The sequence below is a fragment of the Vigna umbellata genome, chromosome 1 (genome assembly GCF_029865625.1).
Source record: "Vigna umbellata cultivar VRB3 chromosome 1, Vumbellata_1.0, whole genome shotgun sequence".
Lineage (NCBI taxonomy): Eukaryota > Viridiplantae > Streptophyta > Magnoliopsida > Fabales > Fabaceae > Vigna > Vigna umbellata.
Genome location: NC_142165.1, coordinates 62,440,340 through 62,462,422, shown reverse-complemented (window position 1 = coordinate 62,462,422; position 22,083 = coordinate 62,440,340). Strand labels below are relative to the sequence as shown.

The following is a 22,083-nucleotide window of genomic DNA, read 5'->3' as shown; positions in this document are numbered from 1 at the left end:
ATTATTTCATTGCTCGTAAGAACAATGTCATCAACATATACTATCAAGTAGATATATCCAACACTCGAGTGATGATAAAAGACTAAATGATCTGCTTCAACTGTTTCATACCAAATTGTTGAACATTGCTTCATACTTTCTTCTAGCCTTCTATTACTCTACCTAAATTTGTGATGGAAGCACTTGATCATCTTGGATGTTGACAAACCATAATTATTGAAAGGCAGACTCTTGAACATAACAAAACAATAGAGTTAAATCCTCTTTGTTTCAAGGAGAAGATAATTTCCTGTTGATGTGTCTATGCCATTAAAGCTGGACCTAATGGGGAAGTTGATTGCCTCAAATCTTGATTGATGGCAAAAGGATATATTCAAATCTATGGGCTTAACTACAATGATAGTTTCTCTCTAGTGGCTGAAATGACTATTGTCGAACTTTTCCTTGTCTTAGCAACCATTCGTCATCGGCTCCTTTGTCTATTGGATATTCGAAAAGCTTTTTTGTGGTTCTCTTGAAGAGGAGGTCTACGTAGAGCAATCTTGTCTGTTTTGCAAAAGTTTAGATGATCTTGAGAATAAGGTCTTGTGTGTTATACCTATCTGTAACCTAATATTGTATATATGAATCTGAACCAGTATATATATCTAAGTTAAGATATCTCAAGCTGTTTTTCTCATATATACTCCTTCGAGTAATGGTTAGTGCATTTAGCGTATAGTGTGTGAAAATAGTACGTGTGCTAAGCTTATGGGATCTCATCTAAGTTTTATGAATGGTATTTTTCTAGTACCTTGTTATGATGTTGACTTACCCTTTACTTTTATCTTTTGTAACCAAAATATACAAATGAATCTGTTATGAGTTTTTCTTGTGTTGCTGAAAATAGGTACATTGCTAAAACATTATACGGTACCGAGGAGGAAGAGGATTCATCTCAGCCAAGCACTAGAGTAGAGGAGCCAAAATTACTAGGTGTTACCAGTGGTTCAAATGAAAAGGTTTGTTTTAGATCATTCTCTTGGTTACATCTTATAACGAACTTCTAATTTTTTTTTGGGGCTGCTTATTTTTCTTCAGGTTCTTTTGAAAACTGGCCCTTATGGATTTTATGTTCAGCTCGGAGAAGACAGGAAAGGATACATACCCAAAAGAGCCTCTGTGTCTCATGTATGTCACATTGCCGTTTTCAACACTTTGATTTTATTTTAATCTTTTAGATGCTATGTTGTCAGGTATCCCAATAATAGTTTGTATATGATAGGATATAATGTGATAGGATATAAGGTGTGCAGAATAAAAGGAAATAGATTAAGAATTAGTTGTTAGTTGGTTAGTTGGTTTGGGGGGCCTTTATAAGAAGGCAGGGAGGTCTTGTGTTAGGGGTAGCTTTTGATATTCATTGTGTTGACAGGAGATTCTTCCTGTGGAGGGAGAGTGCTCCCTTGAGAGTTGGGTGCTGTACAGTGTACTCTGGATTACAAGAATAATATAAAGTTTTGTTTTGTCCAGTATTCTGTGTGTGTCTGCTGTTTTGAGTGATACATAGACTTCTTGACCAAAGAAGTCTATCAGTATCTATGATAAATAGAAGTTTGATACTCCACTTTCTTGAAAATTCAAGAGGAAAATGTGTTGCATGCCTGGATAAAGTGTTTAGGTGTGTGAAAATATGTCAAGCTTAATGGGATGGTCCGATTAACTGATGTTTGTCCTTGGCATGTCCTGGTATGAACTTTTATTGGCCCAAACTCGGATGACCAAAAAGTTTGGTCGGTGTATTTGCCAGATTATGTTTTTAATTATTTACTTTGTATAATTATTAAAATCACATTATAAATTCAATATTATGTGTTATGGTGCAATGGTTAGCCAAGGCCTAGACTAGGCTAGGCTACCAAAATTCTAACCTGTCTTTAAATTTTCATCCAAACCTGAAAGTATGTTGGTTGGCTCGGTTGTCTATTTATGATCATCAAACAGAAAAAAATTCCAAGTAGATAGGTTATCTGTCTGCCGAACTACTTTTGGTGGAAGTGTCAAATTAGTGGAAAAGACTTTGAAATTTGGGTTACAGCAGTGAAAGCTAGGAGGGAGGAGGATAAAGCATAAGGTTTCAAATTGTCAAGACAATGATGATGATGTTATCATTTGATTTTAAAGAATGTAGAAGGCGTTAAGGTAGTTTAATTGAGTTAGGAGGTCAGAATTATGATTGTGAATAGAAAGCTGTATGGTTGAAAGAAAACGTTCACACAACTAAACTAAGGACAATTTTTTACCCACGATTTCTGGGCCCTTTTGGTACACCAAAATTTGACTATCCAAAGCTAATTAACGGGAGTAGATAAACCTATATAATCAAGGATAAAATAACATTCTTGAAAGATAATTATGAGACGACAGAAACTAAGCTAAGCAAGGGAAGATTACCGTGCCAAAAACATTATCTGATACAGTGATTTTTAAACAGAATAGGTAACAATAACTCCTATTAACTTGAGTTTTTTTTATTAGAAACATCCTTTATCTTTAAAATGACCTTCCTACAAAAGACGATTGCTGTTCCACTTTCTTGAACTATAGGAAATAAAGTATTACTTTATTGATAACAATCACACCAATTACATTTTCATTACCTTCTGTGAGAAATAGAGAAGATTGAGAGAAAATATCCCTTGTGTCTTTTGCATAGACATAGGATAGTTTATTTATAATGTAAGATATGGGCCAATGCCCTTAATACAGAATGGGCTGAGCCCAATTAACAGAAACACACATCTTAACATCTAACACTTCCCCTCAAGCTGGAGCATATAAATCATATGTTCCAAGCTTGTTACAAAGATAATCAATTCTAGGTCCTCGTAAGGACTTAGTGAATATGTCTGCCAACTGGTTGCTTGAGTTGATGAACTCAGTCTTGATATCTCCGGATATGATTTTTTCTCGAATAAAATGACAATCAACTTGAGTGTGCTTGGTTCTCTCATGGAAGACAGGGTTAGAGCTAATATGGAGAGCAACTTGATTATCACATATAAGTGTCATGTGAGTGACATCTCCAAATTTCAATTCACTAAGTAATTGTTTAAGCCACACAAGCTCGCAAATAGCTGATGCCATAGCTCTATATTCTGCTTCTGTGCTGCACCTTGCCACAACACTTTGCTTCTTACTTTTCCAAGATATCAGGTTGCCACCAATAGAGACACAATATCCAGAAGTAGACCTCCTATCAGCATCTGATTAGCAAACGATTTTTGTATTGTAGTTAGGACCATATAGCAAACATTTTCCAGGTGATCCTTTAATATACTTCAGTATGCGAACAACTGCATCCCAATGGTCTTCACATGGGGAGTTTAGGAATTGACTCACCACGCTAACTGCGAAGGAAATGTCAGGACGTGTAACAGTAAGATAGTTTAATTTACCAACTAATCTTCTGTACCGTTCAGGATCTAAGAAAGGCTCCCCCTGATTTGGTAGGAGTTTGATGTTAGGATCCATAGGTGTCTCAACAGATTTAGAGTTCATTAACCCTGTTTCCTCCAAGATGTCTAACGCATACTTCCTCTGAGATATGACAATACCGGTGTTGGATTGTGCTACTTCAATACCCAAAAAGTACCGGAGTTTGCCAAGGTCTTTGGTTTGAAAATGATGACAAAGGCGTTGTTTCATCTGAGAGATGCCAAGATAGTCGCTTCCTGTGAGAAAAATATCATCGACATACACTATTAAGTAGATACATCCAGCACTTGAGTGGTGATAGAACACTAAATAATCCGCTTCACTGCGAGACATACCAAATTGTTGAACAACACAGCTGAATTTACCAAACCAGGCTCAAGGAGACTGTTTTAGGCCATATAAGGATTTGCGAAGACGACATACCAATCCAGATGACTCCCCTGAGCAACAAAGCCAGGCGGTTGCTCCATATAAATTTCTTCATGCAAATCGCCATTAAGGAAAGCACTTTTGACATCAAGTTGGTGAAGAGGCCATTGGCGAAGAGCGGCCATGGCAATGAATAGGCGAACATAGGTCATTTTTGCCACTAGAGAAAAAGTATCACCATAATCCAAACCAAAAATCTGTGTGTAGCCTTTGGCAACCAGTGTAGCTTTCAGATGATCAATAGTGCCATCAGGGCCAACCTTGATAGCATACATCCACCTGCAACCAACAAAAGACTTTCCAGATGGTAATTGGACAAGCTCCCAAGTTCCACTTTTCTGTAAAGCACTTAATTCATCCAGTATAGCTTGACACCAGCCAGGATGAGTTAAGGCATCACCCACAGACTTGGGAATTGACACAGAAGAAATGGAGGAGAGACATGTATAAAAAAATGGAGATAATTTGTGATAACTAAGAACAATATAATAGGGGGAAGGGTCACGGGTAGAGCGTATACCTTTACGGAGGGCAATAGGCAGATCAGACTCATTTGCTAGAGCCGGAGGAGACACAAGAGGCGACACTAGAAGTGAGTCATGAGGGAGACAATTGCGGCGACTATAAACCTGAAGGGGTGGTGGTGAAGGACGATCCTGTGGTGAATGAGAGTCTAAAGAAGGAGAAGACAAAATGGGTGGAGCATCACCAGGAGGATCACAAAAAATAGGAATATCAACAATAGCAGGTGGAGGTACAAAACTAGAAGATAGATGTGAAAAGTAAAACGAAGATTCATCAAAAGTGACATCAGCAGAGATAAAATGACGATTGAGGGAAGGGGAAAAACACTTATAGCCCATGAGAACTGCATCACCCCAAAAACCTGAGGGTACTTGACCATGAATTAGAAGAGTACGAGTTGTTTCAATAAGGTGTCTATTCTTGCGCTCAACCACCCCATTTTGTTGAGGGGTATAAGCACATGAGGTTTGGTGAAGAATGCCATGAGAAGCCATAAAATGTTTAAACGGTTGAGAAAGGTATTTACGACCATTATCACTGCGTAAATTTCGAATAGAAACCCCAAACTGTGTTTTTATTTCATTGAAAAATGATTGGAAAATAGGAAACAACTCAGAACGATTCTTCATTAAAAACAACCAAGTACATCTGGAATAGTCATCAATAAAAGTAACAAAATACTGAAAACCTAAAGTGGACTTAACATGACTAGGTCCTCAAATGTCAGAATGAACCAATGAAAAGGGGGACGACGCCTGTTGTGATACACTACGAGGAAAGGAACTACGAGTATGCTTTCCTAACTGACAAGACTCACACGACAAACTTGATAATTTTGACAACCTCGGGACAAGTTGTTGTAGTTTGGCAAGACTAGGATGACCTAACTGAGCATGAAGAAGGGATGGTGACTCCATGATTACGCCAACATGTGGAGAAGGGCGGAGATGGTATAGGCCATGAGACTCACATCCTGTGCCAATCATGTGTTTCGAACTCCGATCCTGCAACCAAATAGAATCTTTAGTAAATGAAATAACAAAATTAAGGGTACGAGTTAAACGACTTATGGACAATAAGTTGAAGGGAGACCCAGGAACATAAAGTACATGATCAATGGATATCGACGGAAAAATATCAACAGTACCAACACCATGAGATGAGACTCTAGACCCATCAGCCATTGTTACCGAGGGTAAATTATCCGGACATGACAAGGAAGAAAACAAGGACTTGTTACCATTGATATGATAGGTGGCGCTTGAGTCAAGGACCCAAGGTCCGAGGGAGTGAAAGTGAGTCAGACCAACAAGAGGTGTACCTGTACGTGCAGGTTTTTCTGCGGTATTAGATGAAGTAGGATGGTCTGCAGATGGATCAGAATTAGCCATTACTATAGGTCGAGGAGGATGCCCATGAAGCGCATAACATCGATCAATTTTGTGGCCTAACTTGCCACAGTGGTCACATTTTGGACGTCCTTTACTTAGCTTGCGAGACCGACTTCGATCATCACCTTGGATAGCCATAACTGAGGAATCATCAATATGAGGAGATGTCTCAGTGACGGGTTTGCTCGGTATACGCAAAAGAACAGAACAAGTAGAAGTAAAGTTGGGTATGACAGGAGAACCCAAAATCTGATCACGGACATGAGAGACATCATCAGAGAGTCCGTATAATGCCAACAACATGAAGAACTTTGATCGTTGTTCCAGTTCTTCAGCAGGAGTGGAAGCAAGAGGTAATATATCATTAAAATCATGAAGAAGGACATGAATTTTACCCAAGTATTCTGCCATGGGACCATGATTGCGCGGACCAATAACAGTTAATAGGTCCTGACAAACACCATAAAGGCGCTGAGTGTCATTTGTGTATAACAACTTCGCTTGTGCCCATACTTCTGAACATGTTTCATATGATCGAAACATTTGTTTCAGTGAGGAGTGAATTGTGGACTTTATAACAATGCATAACTGAGCATCAATTTTCATACAGCGGGAAGTGTCATATGTGGTAGCAGTAGTCACATTTTGAGTAAGGTGATTTAAGTACCCCTGACTCTTCAACCAAAGTTTGATGTCGGACGCCCATGTTGCATGATTTGTGCCATCTAACTTGTCAATGGACAAGTGTACATTCACATAATTGGTGTATATTGAGGGATCAGAAGATGAGCCACCAATAGAGGTGTTTGTAGACGAGGAAAATGCCATGGAGAAGGAGAAACCCTAAAAATTCAAAGTGCTCCGATTGACGCAACGACCACAGATCTAGAAAGAGGCGAGGAGGCGATCACGGCGGTTCTGATCGGCGAGGCGCCGGCATGCGCGGCAGGAAGCGGCGGCGCCGGCGACTTTTGCGGCGGCGCGTGGAGGCGCGTGGGTGGTCCGTTCGCCGCGATCTTTGTACCACGGTGGTCGCCCGGCCGAGACGACTCTGATGGTGTGGTCGTCAATCGATTCTGGAACTCCGGCGACAGTGGCGGCGGCGGCGGTTGCGGCGGGGACAACGGCGATGATGTGTGCCGGTGACCGTGGAGGTTGCTAGAACTAATCCTATGCTCTAGATACCATGTGAGAAATAGAGAAGATTGAGAGAAAATATCCCTTGTGTCTTTTGCATACACATAGGGTAGTTTATTTATAATGTAAGATATGGGCCAATGCCCTTAATACAGAATGGGCTGAGCCCAATTAACAGAAACACACATCTTAACATCTAACACCTTCATTTGTAACAATCAAGCTCTCTAAAATAAGGAAATAAAAACATTCTGGTATGAATAGAAAGATATGTTCTCCTAATCAATATAGAAGTATTGAGGATACTTTTATCCTAATAATCTGTTATATACAACACACACACACTGAAGTTGATAAATGAATATCAATCATTCCTAGCTTGTCTACAAGAACTGGAACATGCTTTGAGAAGTCCCTTTACTGAATACGTTTGCTATTTGAAGTCTTGTAGGGACATGTGTTGTAAGCACAATACCATTGCTAATACTATCTTCGATGAAGCATTGGTCAATTTTTATGCTTGGGAAATATTCATGACTTTATATCATAGCAGAATTTCATAGAAGTCAACCTTTATTTAAGTATGAAGAGTCCTTCTCAAATACATTGAGCAAGGGCTTGAAATTCAACTTCTACACTAGAATGAGATACTCTATTTTTTTTTTTTGCTTCTCTAGGTTACATAATGTTTGCCAAACTACTTTTGGTGGAAGTGTCAAATTAGTGGAAAAGACTTTGAAATTTGGGTTACAGCAGTGAAAGCTAGGAGGGAGAGGATAAAGTATAAGGTTTCAAATTGTCAAGACAATGATTTAGCAACAAATTTAGCAAGGCTAGACTGTAAACGACCATGTTAAGCCCCACTCAACCTCACAAAACTGGCTTTTAAGATGAGGTTTGCACTGATATATATACTCCTCTAAATTGACCTTATCTCTAGTTGACATGAGACTTCAAACACACTCCCCTCATGTCAAGGTATATACATCTCGTGCGTGGGACTAGACATTAATGGGTGGCCTGATAGCGGGTGGAATAATATGCTCAATAAACAACAAATTTCCTTGGAATAGGTTCTAAACCATGGCTCTAATACAATGATAAGAAGTGGACTTTATGCCTAACTTTATTGTTCAAAACTAGCTTATAAGGTGAGGTTTGCATCTACTTATATACTTTAAATTGGCCTTATCACTAGACATTAATGGGTGATCTGATTTCATCCTGATAGTGGGTGGAACAATATGCCTGACGGAGAACAAATTTAGCTAGTATAGACTCTAAACTTGGCTTTGGTACCATGTTAATAAGTGAATTTTAAGCCTAACTCAAACTCACAAGCTAGTTTTAAGGGGTTGAATTAGGCTTAAAATCCACTTCTTAACAAGTTTAAAGTCCTAGAGCAATATTTTTTTTCACTTCTCTTATACAACCCACTTTCGTTCCAAAGAATTAAAATTGTCTTGTGGCAAGGTCCTTAAATAGATAGTAATAAGCGTAAAACAGCTGCTGAAGATGTTGGTAGGTTTCAATAGTGAGATAAGACTATTTGCCAATTGTGAGAAATATTACAATAGACAACTCTCAAGTTATATTCCTAGATCTGCTTATAGGTACACTATCACCATTGCAACTTTAACGAGTTCTACTCTAGTCATTTTGACATACAAGTCAAACAGCTTAGGAAAAGGAGTCATTTGAATCGAGAATCTAAGTACCCTAAGACAAAGGTCCAATAGTATTGAATTTGGAATGGGCTTAGGAGGTTGCCATGATGGTGTTCATGGCAATGACAAATGGGACACAACTTTTTGGCCCTGTTTGGAAAAGTATATGCTTAAATGAATAGGAAGATTTTGAACATAGTTTTTCCTTATTACTATATATTAGGAATATTTTTATCCCAATAATCTGCTATTTACAACTGTAAACTATATGACAATGTTTGCTAGATATTTCTGGAAAGGAGAATAGTAAAAATATATCAGAATCCTTCCGTAACTTTGGCATGATTTATTTTATGTAATATTGGCTTCACAGTTCACACTTAAATTTACTGTAAAATTGGAACCCTCTAACTCAAGTTTCAAAGGATCTTGACAAGATGATATATCAGAAACGTATCTGGTTGAATTTATGATATGATAAAATTTGAGAATTTGCTGCACTTTAATTGTTGGAAGCATTAATTCGACAGAGAATCATACTTGACTCTATCAGACTCTAATATAAGTATTACATTTTTGTCCCTGAAACGAAAGATATAAATATGTAGTTAAAGAATGACGAGATATCTAATGTTTTTGTAATGAACACTACTGAATAGTTCAGTGACAGCAAACCAATTTTCCGTTGGGTTGTCAATGCACATACTTTACTTACCCTTTTTCTCTGGTTTTAACAATTTGATAATTATGCATCAATTAAGTCTTTTATTTTTCTTCTGTTTAGGGTAGCCTCTTTTTTGGGTGTAGGAGGGACCCTTTTTAATTATTTTTGTTGATGTGACTATCTGTGTTTGCTCATGCTGCGCATGCATTTGTGCAACCTATGGTTGTAGGTTATTTTATGTGTTTAGAGCTGCTTGTGCAAATATGAACAATTATTATATCTTCCAATGAAAGGAAAGGAGTAACAATTTGGGTTGTTTCAGGTCAAGGATGTCGGCACTATCACTCTTGAAGATGCACTCGAGTTGCTGCAATATCCATTGACATTGGTATGTTTCTTACTTCTCAATTTGAGCCGTAGGTTGTTATCACTGTAATGTGTTCTGGGTCCATTTATAAGTATCGCATATTAAATGCATTTAGTGTTTGTTGGAGTAAGTATCAATTAGCCTAGGAAGTAGCACATGAAAGAGAGTGTATGAAAAACCATTTGCCCTTCGTGGAACATGAATACAATACCCATGGACATTGTTATGTTTCTCAGTTTTCAATTAGAACTATAGGTTCTTATAATAACTTGAAAGGATTAATGTGAAAGAAAGAAGATTTTCATTCAAATTGATTAATTTGAAACAGTACATCAACCTCTATTTATAGAATCTTCTAACAACTTCTTAACTATTATAAGCTTTCAATAATACATTTAATATTCTACCATCAACTTCTAGTAATACATTTAATATCCTACTAACAATACCTCCCTCAAGCTGGAGAATGGATATCTATCATTCCTAGCTTGCATGTGAGATCATGAAATTACTCAGTGGGAAGACCTTTTCGTAAACAGATATGCTAACAAAATGTAACGTCCCAAATTAATTATCAATTTCTCAAAATCTCAACATATTTTCAAAGGAAAACTCTTTTTCAGACTTAAAAAGATAATAATCAAACCAAAAATAACCACAATTTAACCCAATTCATCATACACACATACAAACAAAAAGACAAGAAAGAAAACAAGAATGTTAGCTCCCCTCTACCTTTTTCCTTCTTCAAAACTCAACCTTTAAAACATTTTCCCTTCTTCTTTGACTTGCCACTGTTTCTAATACCCTCTTCCCTAAACCTTGACCTTTATTCATAGTAAAACCGCTTTCATCACTCCCAATTCTATGGTTTTGATCTATAGGAATTCTAATGGCCTTGTAATCAATCGTACTTATGTCGTTGAGAAGATCAATAACATACTTTTTTTGGAAGATAAGGATATCTTTCTTTGAGTAAGCTACTTCTATCCCAAGGAAGTACTTCAATATTCTTAGGTCCTTCATTTCAAACTGAGCAACAAATGTTTTTTTCAAGATTTGTTTCTCATGTTCATCATCTCTTGTAACAATCATATCATACATATATACCCAGAGTAATGTAAATTTACCTTTTGGGGAATGCTTGATGAACAAGGTATGGTCGCCTTGACTATATTTGTACCCTATGGAGATCATAACTTGAGTGAGTTGACCAAACTAAGCATAGGGTGACTGCTGGAGCTTGTACAACACTTTCTTCAACCTACATCCTTTATTCCCTCCTAGATCCTTCATTTTAAACTAAGCAACAAATGTTTCTTTCAAGATTTGTTTCGCATGTTCATTGTATCTTGCAACAATCATATCATAAAAATATACAAAGAGTAGTGTAAATTTACCTTTTGTGGAATGCTTGATGAACAAGGTATGATCACCTTGACTATCTTAATACCCTATGGAGATCATAACTTGTGTGAGTCAACCAAAAGCATAGGGTGACTGCTTGAGTTTGTAGACTTTCTTCAACCTACATCCTTTATTCCCTTCTTCAATGGGCCTTAAACATCGACAAATTTTCATGTAGACTTCTTCCTTTAATTGTCCATGTAAGAAAACATTTTTCACATCAAATTGTTGCATTTTGAGTTTGAGGTAAAGGAGTGGGAATAACTAAGGAATCACATGATAGTGTCACGGAAACATTTGTTGAACAAATGAACGATCCTACATGGAGGATAAGAGAAAAGGTGTATCCTTAAAGAATGTGACATCAGCAGACATATAATACCTCTTGGTTGAGGGAGAATAACATTTATACCCTTTCTGAAGGCAAGAGTATCCCAAAACGACACTTAATAGCTTTTGTAGAGTGTTGTTGGGAAAAATACACGAGGAGAGACATGGTATAGAAAGTTGTTGGGAAAAGTGATAGAGTGAAGGACTTTACTCTCAAGAGAGGAAGAAGGCATCCTATTGATAAAAAAACAGACAGTAAGGATTGCATCGCCCTAATGATGAACAAGAACATTAGTATTCAACATCAAGTAGCGTGTAGTTTCAATGAGATGTTTATTCTTTCTCTCTGCAATGCCATTTTGTTGTGGAGTGTGGGGACATGTTGACTGGTGTAAAATTCCTTGGGAAGATAAGAATGAAGAAACAATGCAGAAAAATATTCCATAGCATTATCAGTTTTGAGGATTTTAATTGTCTTCCAAATTGGTTCTTAATTTCATTAAAAAGGGACATAAATATGGACAAAAGTTCAGATCTCTCTTTCATTAAATAAACCCAAGTATATCAAGAGAATGCATCAATGAAAGTTACAAAATAATTAAAACCAAAAGAAATAACACGACTTGGCCCCCAAATATTAGAGTGAATAGTTGAAAAGGTAAAATTACATCGCGTTTCAGACTTTTTAGGGTAAGAAGATCTAACATGTTTTCTTAACTGACAAGACTCACAATCTAAGACTTGAATGTGATTGAGACTCAGAACCATCATCCTTAACTTTGATAAGCTTGGGTGACCCAACTGATCATGCAAAATTTTGGGCATGAAGTTGCAAAATAGGAAATTGAGGAACTAGGTTTTAAGAAATAAAGTCTCCGTGACTAATATCCTTCTCCAATTAGACCCGCCATGTTCTGATAGGGTCTTAAGGGTTTATGTCATGGCTAGAGAGCAAGTACACCATAAGGTAATAGACTCCATGAGAGATTTCAGATGTTCAACGTTAGCACGTAGTGCATGTACCTATGAAGTTAGAAAATTAATGTTGCTGGAGCTGCAATGTTTTAAGAAAATAACAGGGATTCCTCAGGCCCTTCTTAGCTTTGATGGTGACAGCAGTAATAACAACGACAATTTCAACAATGGCAATTGTAGGAGCTCCCACAAAAGGTTCGATGGCTCTGGTGAAAGTCTAGTGACAGCTCTGGCAAAAATTCCAGCAAAATTCCGACAACAACTCCAATGGAAGTTCAACAATGGATCTGACAAAAGTTCGGTGACAGCTTCGACAATGGTTTTGACAGAGGTTTAGCGGCACTTCAGGAACCTCAATATTTTAGAGGAAATGTTCAGGCAACCCTAAAAGGAACTGTAATTAAGACAATAAAGAAGAAATGCAGAAGCAGGGCCCCTAAAGATTGGGAGCTTTGATACTAACTTGAAAGGATTAATAAAAGAAAGAAGATTTTTATTCCAATTGATTGATTTGAAACAGGACATCAACCTCTATACATTGAGAACTCTAACCTTAAAGATCTATAACCCTAAAGTAATAATTACAGTGAGATCTCTAGAATCTTCTAACTACTTCTAGCAGCTTCTAGTAATACATTTAATATTCTGCCGACATTTTCTTTCAAAAATTTTTATCTTCAAAGTATTATTCTTTTGTATGATATTTTGATTTGTGTTCTAATGTTAATAAACCTTTTGTCTTTCCCTGTCTGCATTTTTAAGTCATTGCTGAACTAATTCATTTGCTTGTGATTAGGGTAACCATCCCAAGGATGGACAACCTGTCATATTAAAGCTTGCAAGAGTTGGGTTTTCTGTTAGACATCGGCGCACAATTGCTTCTGTTCCTAAGGTATGATGGTGGTTTTAAGCATTTTCTAGTTTTAGATTTTATTTCTCCTCCTAACTATACAACCATAGCGACATAGTTGTTGAACCTGTGTTTAGGGTTGTCCTGACAATGCAAATGCAGTTTCTATTTTTTACTAATTTTGGTTAAAATAGTTTCTATCTTTTAGTATGTAATCTGTTGAGAAGCAAACAGCTACACTATTGCCATACTAATAATCTACCATAGAACCATTAAAAGCTACTAGAAGCTGCATACAAAATGAAAATAAGATTCATATTGATGATGATAGGTAGTGAGAGATACAATACCCTAATATTTGAGTATTTCTCTGTCCTCACAATATTCCAATGGCCAGTGTGAAGATTCTGCATAAATTGACCACTCCAATTACATAGAGATCTCAAGTCTTGGAGTAGCGAGATATATGATTCCCGCTTGCTTTCTATATCTTTTTAGATCTAAAAAGATTTCACCTTGGTCCGCTATTAGCTTCTATTGGGTTGCAATTTTCTTACCCTATCACCTCAAGAATATCAACAACATATTTTCATTGTAAAACTATAACAACCTTCCTCTGGTTGAGCCATTTCAATACTATTGAATATAGTAAAACTATAACAATACCATCATTGGATTGTGCTACCTCAATACCTAAAAAATATCTAAGTTTGTCAAGATCTTTGATTCGAAAATGATGGCAAAGGTATTGTTTCATCTGGGTGATGTCATGGTGGTCATGACCTATAAGAACAATGTCATCAACGTAGACTGTCAAAGACACATCCAACACTTGAGTGACGGTAAAAGACTAAATGATGTGCCTCACTTCCAAATTTATGAACCACACTGAATTTGTCAAACCAAGGCCTAGGAGACTGTTTTAGGCCATATAAAGATTTGCGGAGATGATATATCAATTCAGAAAATGTATAAATTGCGGAGACTTCCCCTAAGCAACAAATATGGGAGGTTGTTCCATATAAATTTCTTCCTACAAATCTCCTTTGAGGAAAGCAATTTTGACGTCTATTTGATAAAGAGGTCATTGTTGAAGAGCAACCATGACGAAAAATAAACAAACAAATGCCATTTTATTCCACTGGAGAAAACATATTTCCATAATTCAATCCAAATATTTGTGTAACCTTTGGCTACAAGTCGAGCTGAGGCAATCAATAGTACCATCAGGACTAACTTTGATAGCAAAAACTCACCTGCAACTAACAACAGATTTCCCGTAATGGGCAAGCTCCCAATTCTACTATTGTGGGAAATCAAATAGTATTTTAGGAAAGAATAAATTAGGAAATTTGTGTATTTCATAACAAGTATATATTTTATTGTAATCAGTACAGATTTGAATAAATAGGGACAATCCCATAAATCAAGGGATTCTAGAATAGAATATAGTTATTATATTTCCTAAAATAGCTTAGGTCTCCCGTATATATCTTGTATGATCTCTTTGTAATAAACATATCAATTTCCATTTAACCTAATTTCCAGATGGTATCAGAGCTTCCGATCTAGGAAGCTCTGTCTGCGCATTGTAAACCCTAAGACGGCAGCCTGCATTGCTGCTGCATTTTTCTTAACCCTAAGACGGCAGCCTGCATTGCTGCTGCATCTCTCATAACCCTAAGACGGCAGCCTGCATTGCTGCTGCATCTTTTCCTATATTCATTACATTTTTTTTCCCTTGCTATTGCAACCTTCTCTATCGCTCAATCTTCTGTTGCTGCTGTCTTCTCTGTGCCTTAATTGCACAGCCTTTCCTTTTTTCCGCTCAGCCATCTTCTTGCTATGATGTCAAGGGAAGCGGAAGTTGTGAACCCAACCCCAGAAACAGGGAATTCCCATTCCCAGCTTCCTGGAGAACTGCAGAATATCCATTCTGCATATCGACTCAATGGAAGAAATTATTTGAAGTGGGCCCAACTTGTTCGTACAGTGCTGAAGGGAAAGGGGAAGTTGAGTCACCTGATGGAGTCTGGACCCAAACAGGAGGATCCCAAGTTTACTACATGGGATGAGGAAGATTCAATGATCATGGCGTGGCTGTGGAATTCAATGATTCCAGAAATCAGCGACACATGCATGTTCCTTAATTCGGCAAAAGAGATTTGGGATGCTGTAGAGCAAACCTACTCTAAAGCCAAAGATGCTGCTCAAGTATATGACGTAAAGGTGAAAACTTTGGCAGCAAAACAAGGGAACAAGACTGTTACAGAATATGCCAATCAGTTGAAATCATTATGGATGGAGCTAGACCATTATAGAGTCATAAAAGCCAAATGTACTGAAGATTCAGCACTTCTCAAGGAATATATCGAACAAGACAGAGTTTATGATTTCCTTGTTGGTTTGAATCCTGAATTTGATCAAGTTAGGATTCAAATATTGGGGAAGCAAAAGGTACCATGCTTCAATGAAGTGGTGGCTATTGTGAGAAGTGAAGAAAGCAGAAGGGGTCTCATGTTGGAGAGTCCAGCAGTAGTAGAGAACTCAGCAATGGTGGCTGACCATAAAGGAGAACAGACGTTGGCCATGGTAGCCGAACAGAAGAAAGGAGGATCAGCAAATGTGGAGAAAAAAGGTGATGGTCTCTGGTGTACCTACTGCAATAAGCCTCGTCATACCCGAGAGAAGTGCTGGAAGTTGCATGGGAAGCCTTTAAATCGAGATCGAGAAGGGGGACACAGAGGAGGCCCCTCAAGGAAAGGAGGACAAGTTTATGTTGCTGCTGGAACAAATGAAGGAAATAATCCAGAAGCTGCTGCCCATCTTAATCAAGAGGAGATAGAAAGGGTGAGAACCTTTCTTAGTAAGCTGGAAAAACCTACAGGTGTGTGTTCTTTGGCATATTCAGGTAAGTTTCCACTTTCTTTTGGATTAAATGTCTCAGATACACCCTTTAACAATTACTGGATATTGGACTCTGGAGCCACAGACCACATGACACCATTAGCCAAATACTTCTCCACATATTCCCCATGTCCCAGCAACAAGAAAATTGCCACAGCAGATGGAACCCTTATAACTGCAGCTGGTCAAGGAAATATCCAAATCAATTCTTTAATAACCTTAAAAGATGTTCTCCATGTCCCAAAGCTGTCCACCAACCTAGTCTCTATACGAAAACTTATAAAGGATTTGTCATGTAAGGTTGTTTTTTACAACGATCATTGTGTATTTCAGGACAAGGATTCGGGGAGGATGATTGGACATGCTAGAGAATGGAATGGCCTTTATTATCTTGAAGATCCAAATCTGTCCAACAAAAACAGAATCTCTCATTCCTTCATATCTGAATCTTTGATGACCAACAGAGAAAAAATCATGCTTTATCATTGTCGGTTGGGACATCCCTCCTTTGGAGTGATCAAAATTATGTTTCCCTCTCTGTTTACAAAGTTAGATGTTGAGAGTCTTCATTGTGAGGTGTGTGAACTTGCTAAGCACAAGCGTGTATCTTTTCCAATAAGTAATAAAATTAGCAATTTCCCCTTTTATCTTGTTCATACTGATGTATGGGGACCTTCTAATGTTTCAAATGTGTCTGGTGCTCGATGGTTTGTCACCTTTATAGATGATTGTACAAGGGTCACTTGGGTTTTCCTACTTAAACAAAAATCAGAAGTCAGTTCTGTCTTCCTAAACTTCCACTCCCTGATAAAAGGTCAGTTTGGTGTTAATATTAAGAGGCTTAGGTCAGATAATGCCAAAGATTACTTCAATCATGTCCTTAATTCTTTTTGTCAAAAAGAAGGTATAATTCATGAGTCCTCTTGTGTCAAAACACCACAGCAGAATGGGGTCGCAGAAAGAAAAAATGGGCATCTATTAAATCAGACTCGGGCATTGTTGTTCCAACATAGTGTTCCAAAAAATCTCTGGGGGGAAGCTGTTCTTACAGCAACACACCTTATCAATAGACTACCCTCTAGAGTCTTAGGATCAAAAAGCCCTATGGAAGCTTTGTCGTCTTTCTATCCAAACCTATCCACTACAAATAATCTTAAACCAAGAGTTTTTGGGTGCATCTCATATGTCCATATTCATAATACAGACAGGGGGAAACTTGATCCTAGAGCCTTAAAGTGTGTCTTTGTTGGTTACTCACTCACTCAGAAAGGGTATAAATGCTACCACCCCCCATCCAAAAAATTCTTTGTGTCTAGGGATGTTACCTTCAATGAACAAGAGGGCTATTTCCATCAACCTTATCTTCCGGGGGAGAGTTTCAGGGAAGATAAGGAAAGTAGTAATTCTGGTTTTCCCATTCTTCCAGACCTGATATTTGAACCTAAACTAGATCAAATTGAAGCTGTACCAAGTGAAATTAATTGTGAAGCTGATCAAGGAGATGTTGAAGCTGGAAAATTTGGTAAGAAGCTGGTATACTCAAGAAAGACTAAGGCCATTCCAGGATCAAGCAATGTTCAAGAATCCAACTCAAATCCACAAAAAGAGGTAACAATTTTTTCTCCAGCTGTGCAGGCTGAAATTGAAACCCAAAATGATCTTGAAATTGAAACCCAAAATGATCTTGACCTCCCAATTGCCATTAGAAAAGGGCCAAGAAAATGCACCAAACAGCCAATCTACCCTCTCTCAAATTACCTGTCCTTTGAAAATTTCTCTCCTACCCATAAAGCCTTCCTAGTAAACCTAAACACTACACTCCTACCTAATACCCTATCTGAGGCATTGTCTGACAGAAAATGGAGGCAAGCCATGGATGTAGAGATGGAGGCGTTAGAGAAGAACAACACCTGGGAGTTAGTCACCTTACCAATAGGAAAGAGGCCAGTTGGATGTAAGTGGGTTTATACAGTGAAATACAAGGCTGATGGATCAATTGAGAGATATAAGGCAAGACTAGTTGCCAAAGGGTTCACCCAAACCTATGGAGTTGATTATTTGGAGACCTTTGCTCCGGTTGCCAAAATGAACACAGTTAGGGTGATATTGTCTCTTGCTGCCAATTATGGCTGGAACTTGGAACAATTTGATGTTAAGAATGCTTTCCTACATGGAGACCTTGAAGAAGAAATTTATATGGAGATACCTCCGGGATACGGTAGAGACGTTGTAACCAACACTGTTTGCAAGCTGAAAAAGGCATTATATGGGCTAAAACAGTCCCCCCGTGCATGGTTTGGCAGGTTTACTAAAGTTATGACAGGTCTAGGTTACAAACAAAGTCAAGGGGACCATACTTTGTTCTTTAAACATTCCAAGTCAGGGGGAGTAACAATATTATTGGTGTATGTGGATGACATAATATTAACTGGAGATGATAAAGAAGAGCAGCGATTGTTGAGCCAATGCTTGGGCAAGGAATTTGAGATCAAGACCTTGGGAAAACTAAAATATTTTTTGGGAATTGAAGTTGCCCACTCCAAGAATGGGATATTTATATCCCAGCAGAAGTATATCACTGATTTGCTCAAGGAAACTGGCAAGGCAGCGTGCAAACCTGCTAGTACCCCATTAGAACCAAACATAAAGCTTGGAAATGCAGAAGAAGACGTTGCTGTTGAAAAAGAGATGTACCAGCGATTAGTGGGCAGACTTATATATTTGTCTCATACCAGGCCAGATATTGCCTATGCAGTGAGTTTAATTAGCCAATTTATGCATAGCCCAAAGGAGACCCATTTACAAGCTGCCCACAGAATTTTACAGTACCTTAAAGGAACTCCAGGAAGAGGGATTCTATTCAAAAGGAATGGTAATGTGAAGCTTGAAGCCTATACTGATGCTGATTATGCAGGGTCAATTGTGGATAGGAGGTCAACTACAGGTTATTGCACCTTTCTTGGAGGAAATCTTGTGACTTGGAGAAGTAAAAAGCAGGGTGTAGTGGCTCGGTCCAGTGCTGAAGCGGAATTCCGAGCCATGGCACAAGGTATATGTGAGTTGCTATGGCTTAAAATCATCTTAGAAGACTTGAGGATAAAATGGGAAGAACCTATGAAGCTCTATTGTGATAATAAGTCAGCAATCAGCATAGCCCACAATCCAGTGCAGCATGATAGAACAAAGCATATTGAAGTGGACAGACACTTCATCAAAGAAAAGCTTGATAGTGGCTTGATATGCACTCCATATGTGTCCTCTCAAGATCAAATTGCAGACATTCTTACCAAGGGGCTGGGCTGCCACAATTTTGAGAAGATTGTATCCAAGCTGGGAATGGAAAACATCTATTCACCAGCTTGAGGGGGAGTGTGGGAAATCAAATAGTATTTTAGGAAAGAATAAATTAGGAAATTTGTGTATTTCATAACAAGTATATATTTTATTGTAATCAGTACAGATTTGAATAAATAGGGACAATCCCATAAATCAAGGGATTCTAGAATAGAATATAGTTATTATATTTCCTAAAATAGCTTAGGTCTCCCGTATATATCTTGTATGATCTCTTTGTAATAAACATATCAATTTCCATTTAACCTAATTTCCAGAACTATTATGAAGAACACAGTTCATTTAGCATGGCATGATGTCAACCAAGATGGGCTAAGGCATTACTGATAGATTTCGGGATGGACACAAAAGAAATGGATGAAAGATAGGTATAAAAAGGTGAAGATAATCTATGGCAACTCAAAGCAATATAATATGGAGAGGGATTACGAGTAGAACGTATACCTTTACAAAGAGTAATTGGGAGGTCAGATTCAGTTGTAGGAGTTGAAGGAGAGAAAAGGAGGCAAAATAGTTGGCACTTAAAATGAGTCACTTGATGGTTGTTGGGAATGATGTCTTCGACTATAAACATGGTGGAAGAGGAGAACGGAACCGTGGACTAGGCAAAACTTTAGATATCATGTTAAAATAAAAGAAAGAAAATCATAGGCTGAATCCTTGTGTGTAGAGCATATAGGATACCTGCACCACCATACCAAAATTAATTATTTGGCCCTTTTCAAATTAGGCATTACAGAAGTAAAAAAATTACTTCGGATTGCATAATCCAAATTTAAAAAATAACTTCTGGATTGTACAATCCATAAGCTAGTCAGTTTTTGCTTCCAAATTGCACAATCTCTGGAAGTCAAATTTGTCTTCTAGATTATGTAGTCTATAAGTCATTTTTGTCTAATGGAAAATTTCTTTATAATGGGGTGCAGGAAGAAACTACCATGCATTTATAAATGAGAAAAATATAATAAGGTGTCCTAAGTCTGTTACATCTAACAATAATATTAGTTATTCGGATTGATTTACCAATAATATTAGTTATTCGGATTAATTTGAAGTAACATAAAATGGATAAATCACTTTTACTATCGATGTATTCTGCAAAATAGTGTTCATGGTTTTCCGTTGGAACAACAATGACAAGCAAATGTTAGGCCTGTGACCGAGGCAAGAAATGTTTCCTTTCACATTTTTTATTCACTGTCCAATTGGTAACTGAACACATCCATTATGTGAAAGTAACATCTCAAAGCATGTTTTCCCACCGCTAAAGTTTTTCACTTTCGTATTAACTGAGTTGGCTGAGTTTCCCTTTCGTATTGTATGACTTTTTTTCTTTTGAAATTGACATTCAGAATATCAAGCCAACTGATGTGACACTGGAAAAAGCCCTTGAATTTTTATCCGGAAAAGACGTGAGACGGTCTGGTCGGCCAAAAGGCAAATCTAAAGCCCAAGTTGAAGTTATTGAAGCATTTTAAGTTGGCCTATTTTTTCAGCATGAATGCAGGTTTTTTCGTGATTGGCTACGTTAGTATGTGCCTTTGGCTACTTGGAATTTCCAGCTATTCTCCAACCAAAGGATTTGTGAATCCAGTCCCACACGAGTCCTGCTAGGTTCTTTTATGGACCCAAATGTATATTTATAATTGTTCAAGAAATTTTGTAGTCTTTGGTTAAATGTCTATAACATAGGCCAATATATTATTTAATTTAGAGAAAGGAATATTTGTTGTATCCATATTGGTTGAACTTGAATAAGCACTGAACGGTTAGTTTAGCAAGGATTGATATTCTTTTATCTGCCTTGTAAATCCATAAAAAGGTTATACCTTTTTCTTGCTCTTTTTATTTTGTTTTCTTGATGTTTAGAATACTTGACGTTGCTAGAGTTTACGACAGGCTCTTACAAGATGATGAAAAGAGTGACATTATAGTCTATGTTAAGAATATTTTTGTATTTGTGGAAAGAGATGGCGAGGTTAAGATTTAGTACTCTTGTTACTATTCGTCACTGAGGAATGCTTATTTAAGGTTAATACCGTGAAATAGTTCATCAATGCAAGTTATTTTTACTTGAATATGGATACTTCGATTAAAATATTTTTATTAGAAAAATTCTTCCTCAATTAGGTAAAAGATATTATTAAAGTTTATCATTGGCAATAATTCAGGTTATTATTTTTTAGAGGGACATTAAATTGAATGGTTATCCCAATTCTTATTTGAGTTATGAATCACTTGAAGCTTACATGTATAGTTCATTTTTGGAACGTGTATTTTGGAAGACTTTTAAATACGCTACGTTGCATTTTCGAGAAAATGTAGATTTAAAATGTTAGTTATTTGATACATATATAAATGTGTTAAGAGAAAATATAAAACATACAATATAAAGAGAAACGATGATATATTTATTAATTAATTTTGATGAACACATAATTAAATTAGTGATTTACAAAATAAAAAGAATGATAGGATTGATCATGTGAAATACATAAACCTCTATAAAAAAAACAATAATAACGTACAGTTTTGACTAATGAAACTAATCATCTAATAACTTAAGAATAGGAGCTTAAGTTACAGAAGATAAGCGTTTTAAA

General features: G+C 37.2%; 1 protein-coding gene across 1 annotated transcript in view; it reads left to right on the top strand.

The window, feature by feature from the left end:
* Nucleotides 1–21,312, top strand: part of LOC124836339 (DNA topoisomerase, type IA, core) — a 58,798-nt gene extending 37,486 nt beyond the window's left edge. Inside the window, exons 18-22 of the mRNA XM_047311489.2 lie at nt 890–1,001; nt 1,081–1,170; nt 9,613–9,678; nt 13,166–13,261; nt 20,833–21,312. Of these exons, the coding sequence (XP_047167445.1) occupies nt 890–1,001; nt 1,081–1,170; nt 9,613–9,678; nt 13,166–13,261; nt 20,833–20,958 (490 nt within the window). The 3' untranslated portion in view covers nt 20,959–21,312. The remainder of the gene's footprint in view (nt 1–889; nt 1,002–1,080; nt 1,171–9,612; nt 9,679–13,165; nt 13,262–20,832) is intronic.
* The last annotated feature ends 771 nt before the right edge of the window (nt 21,313–22,083 follow it).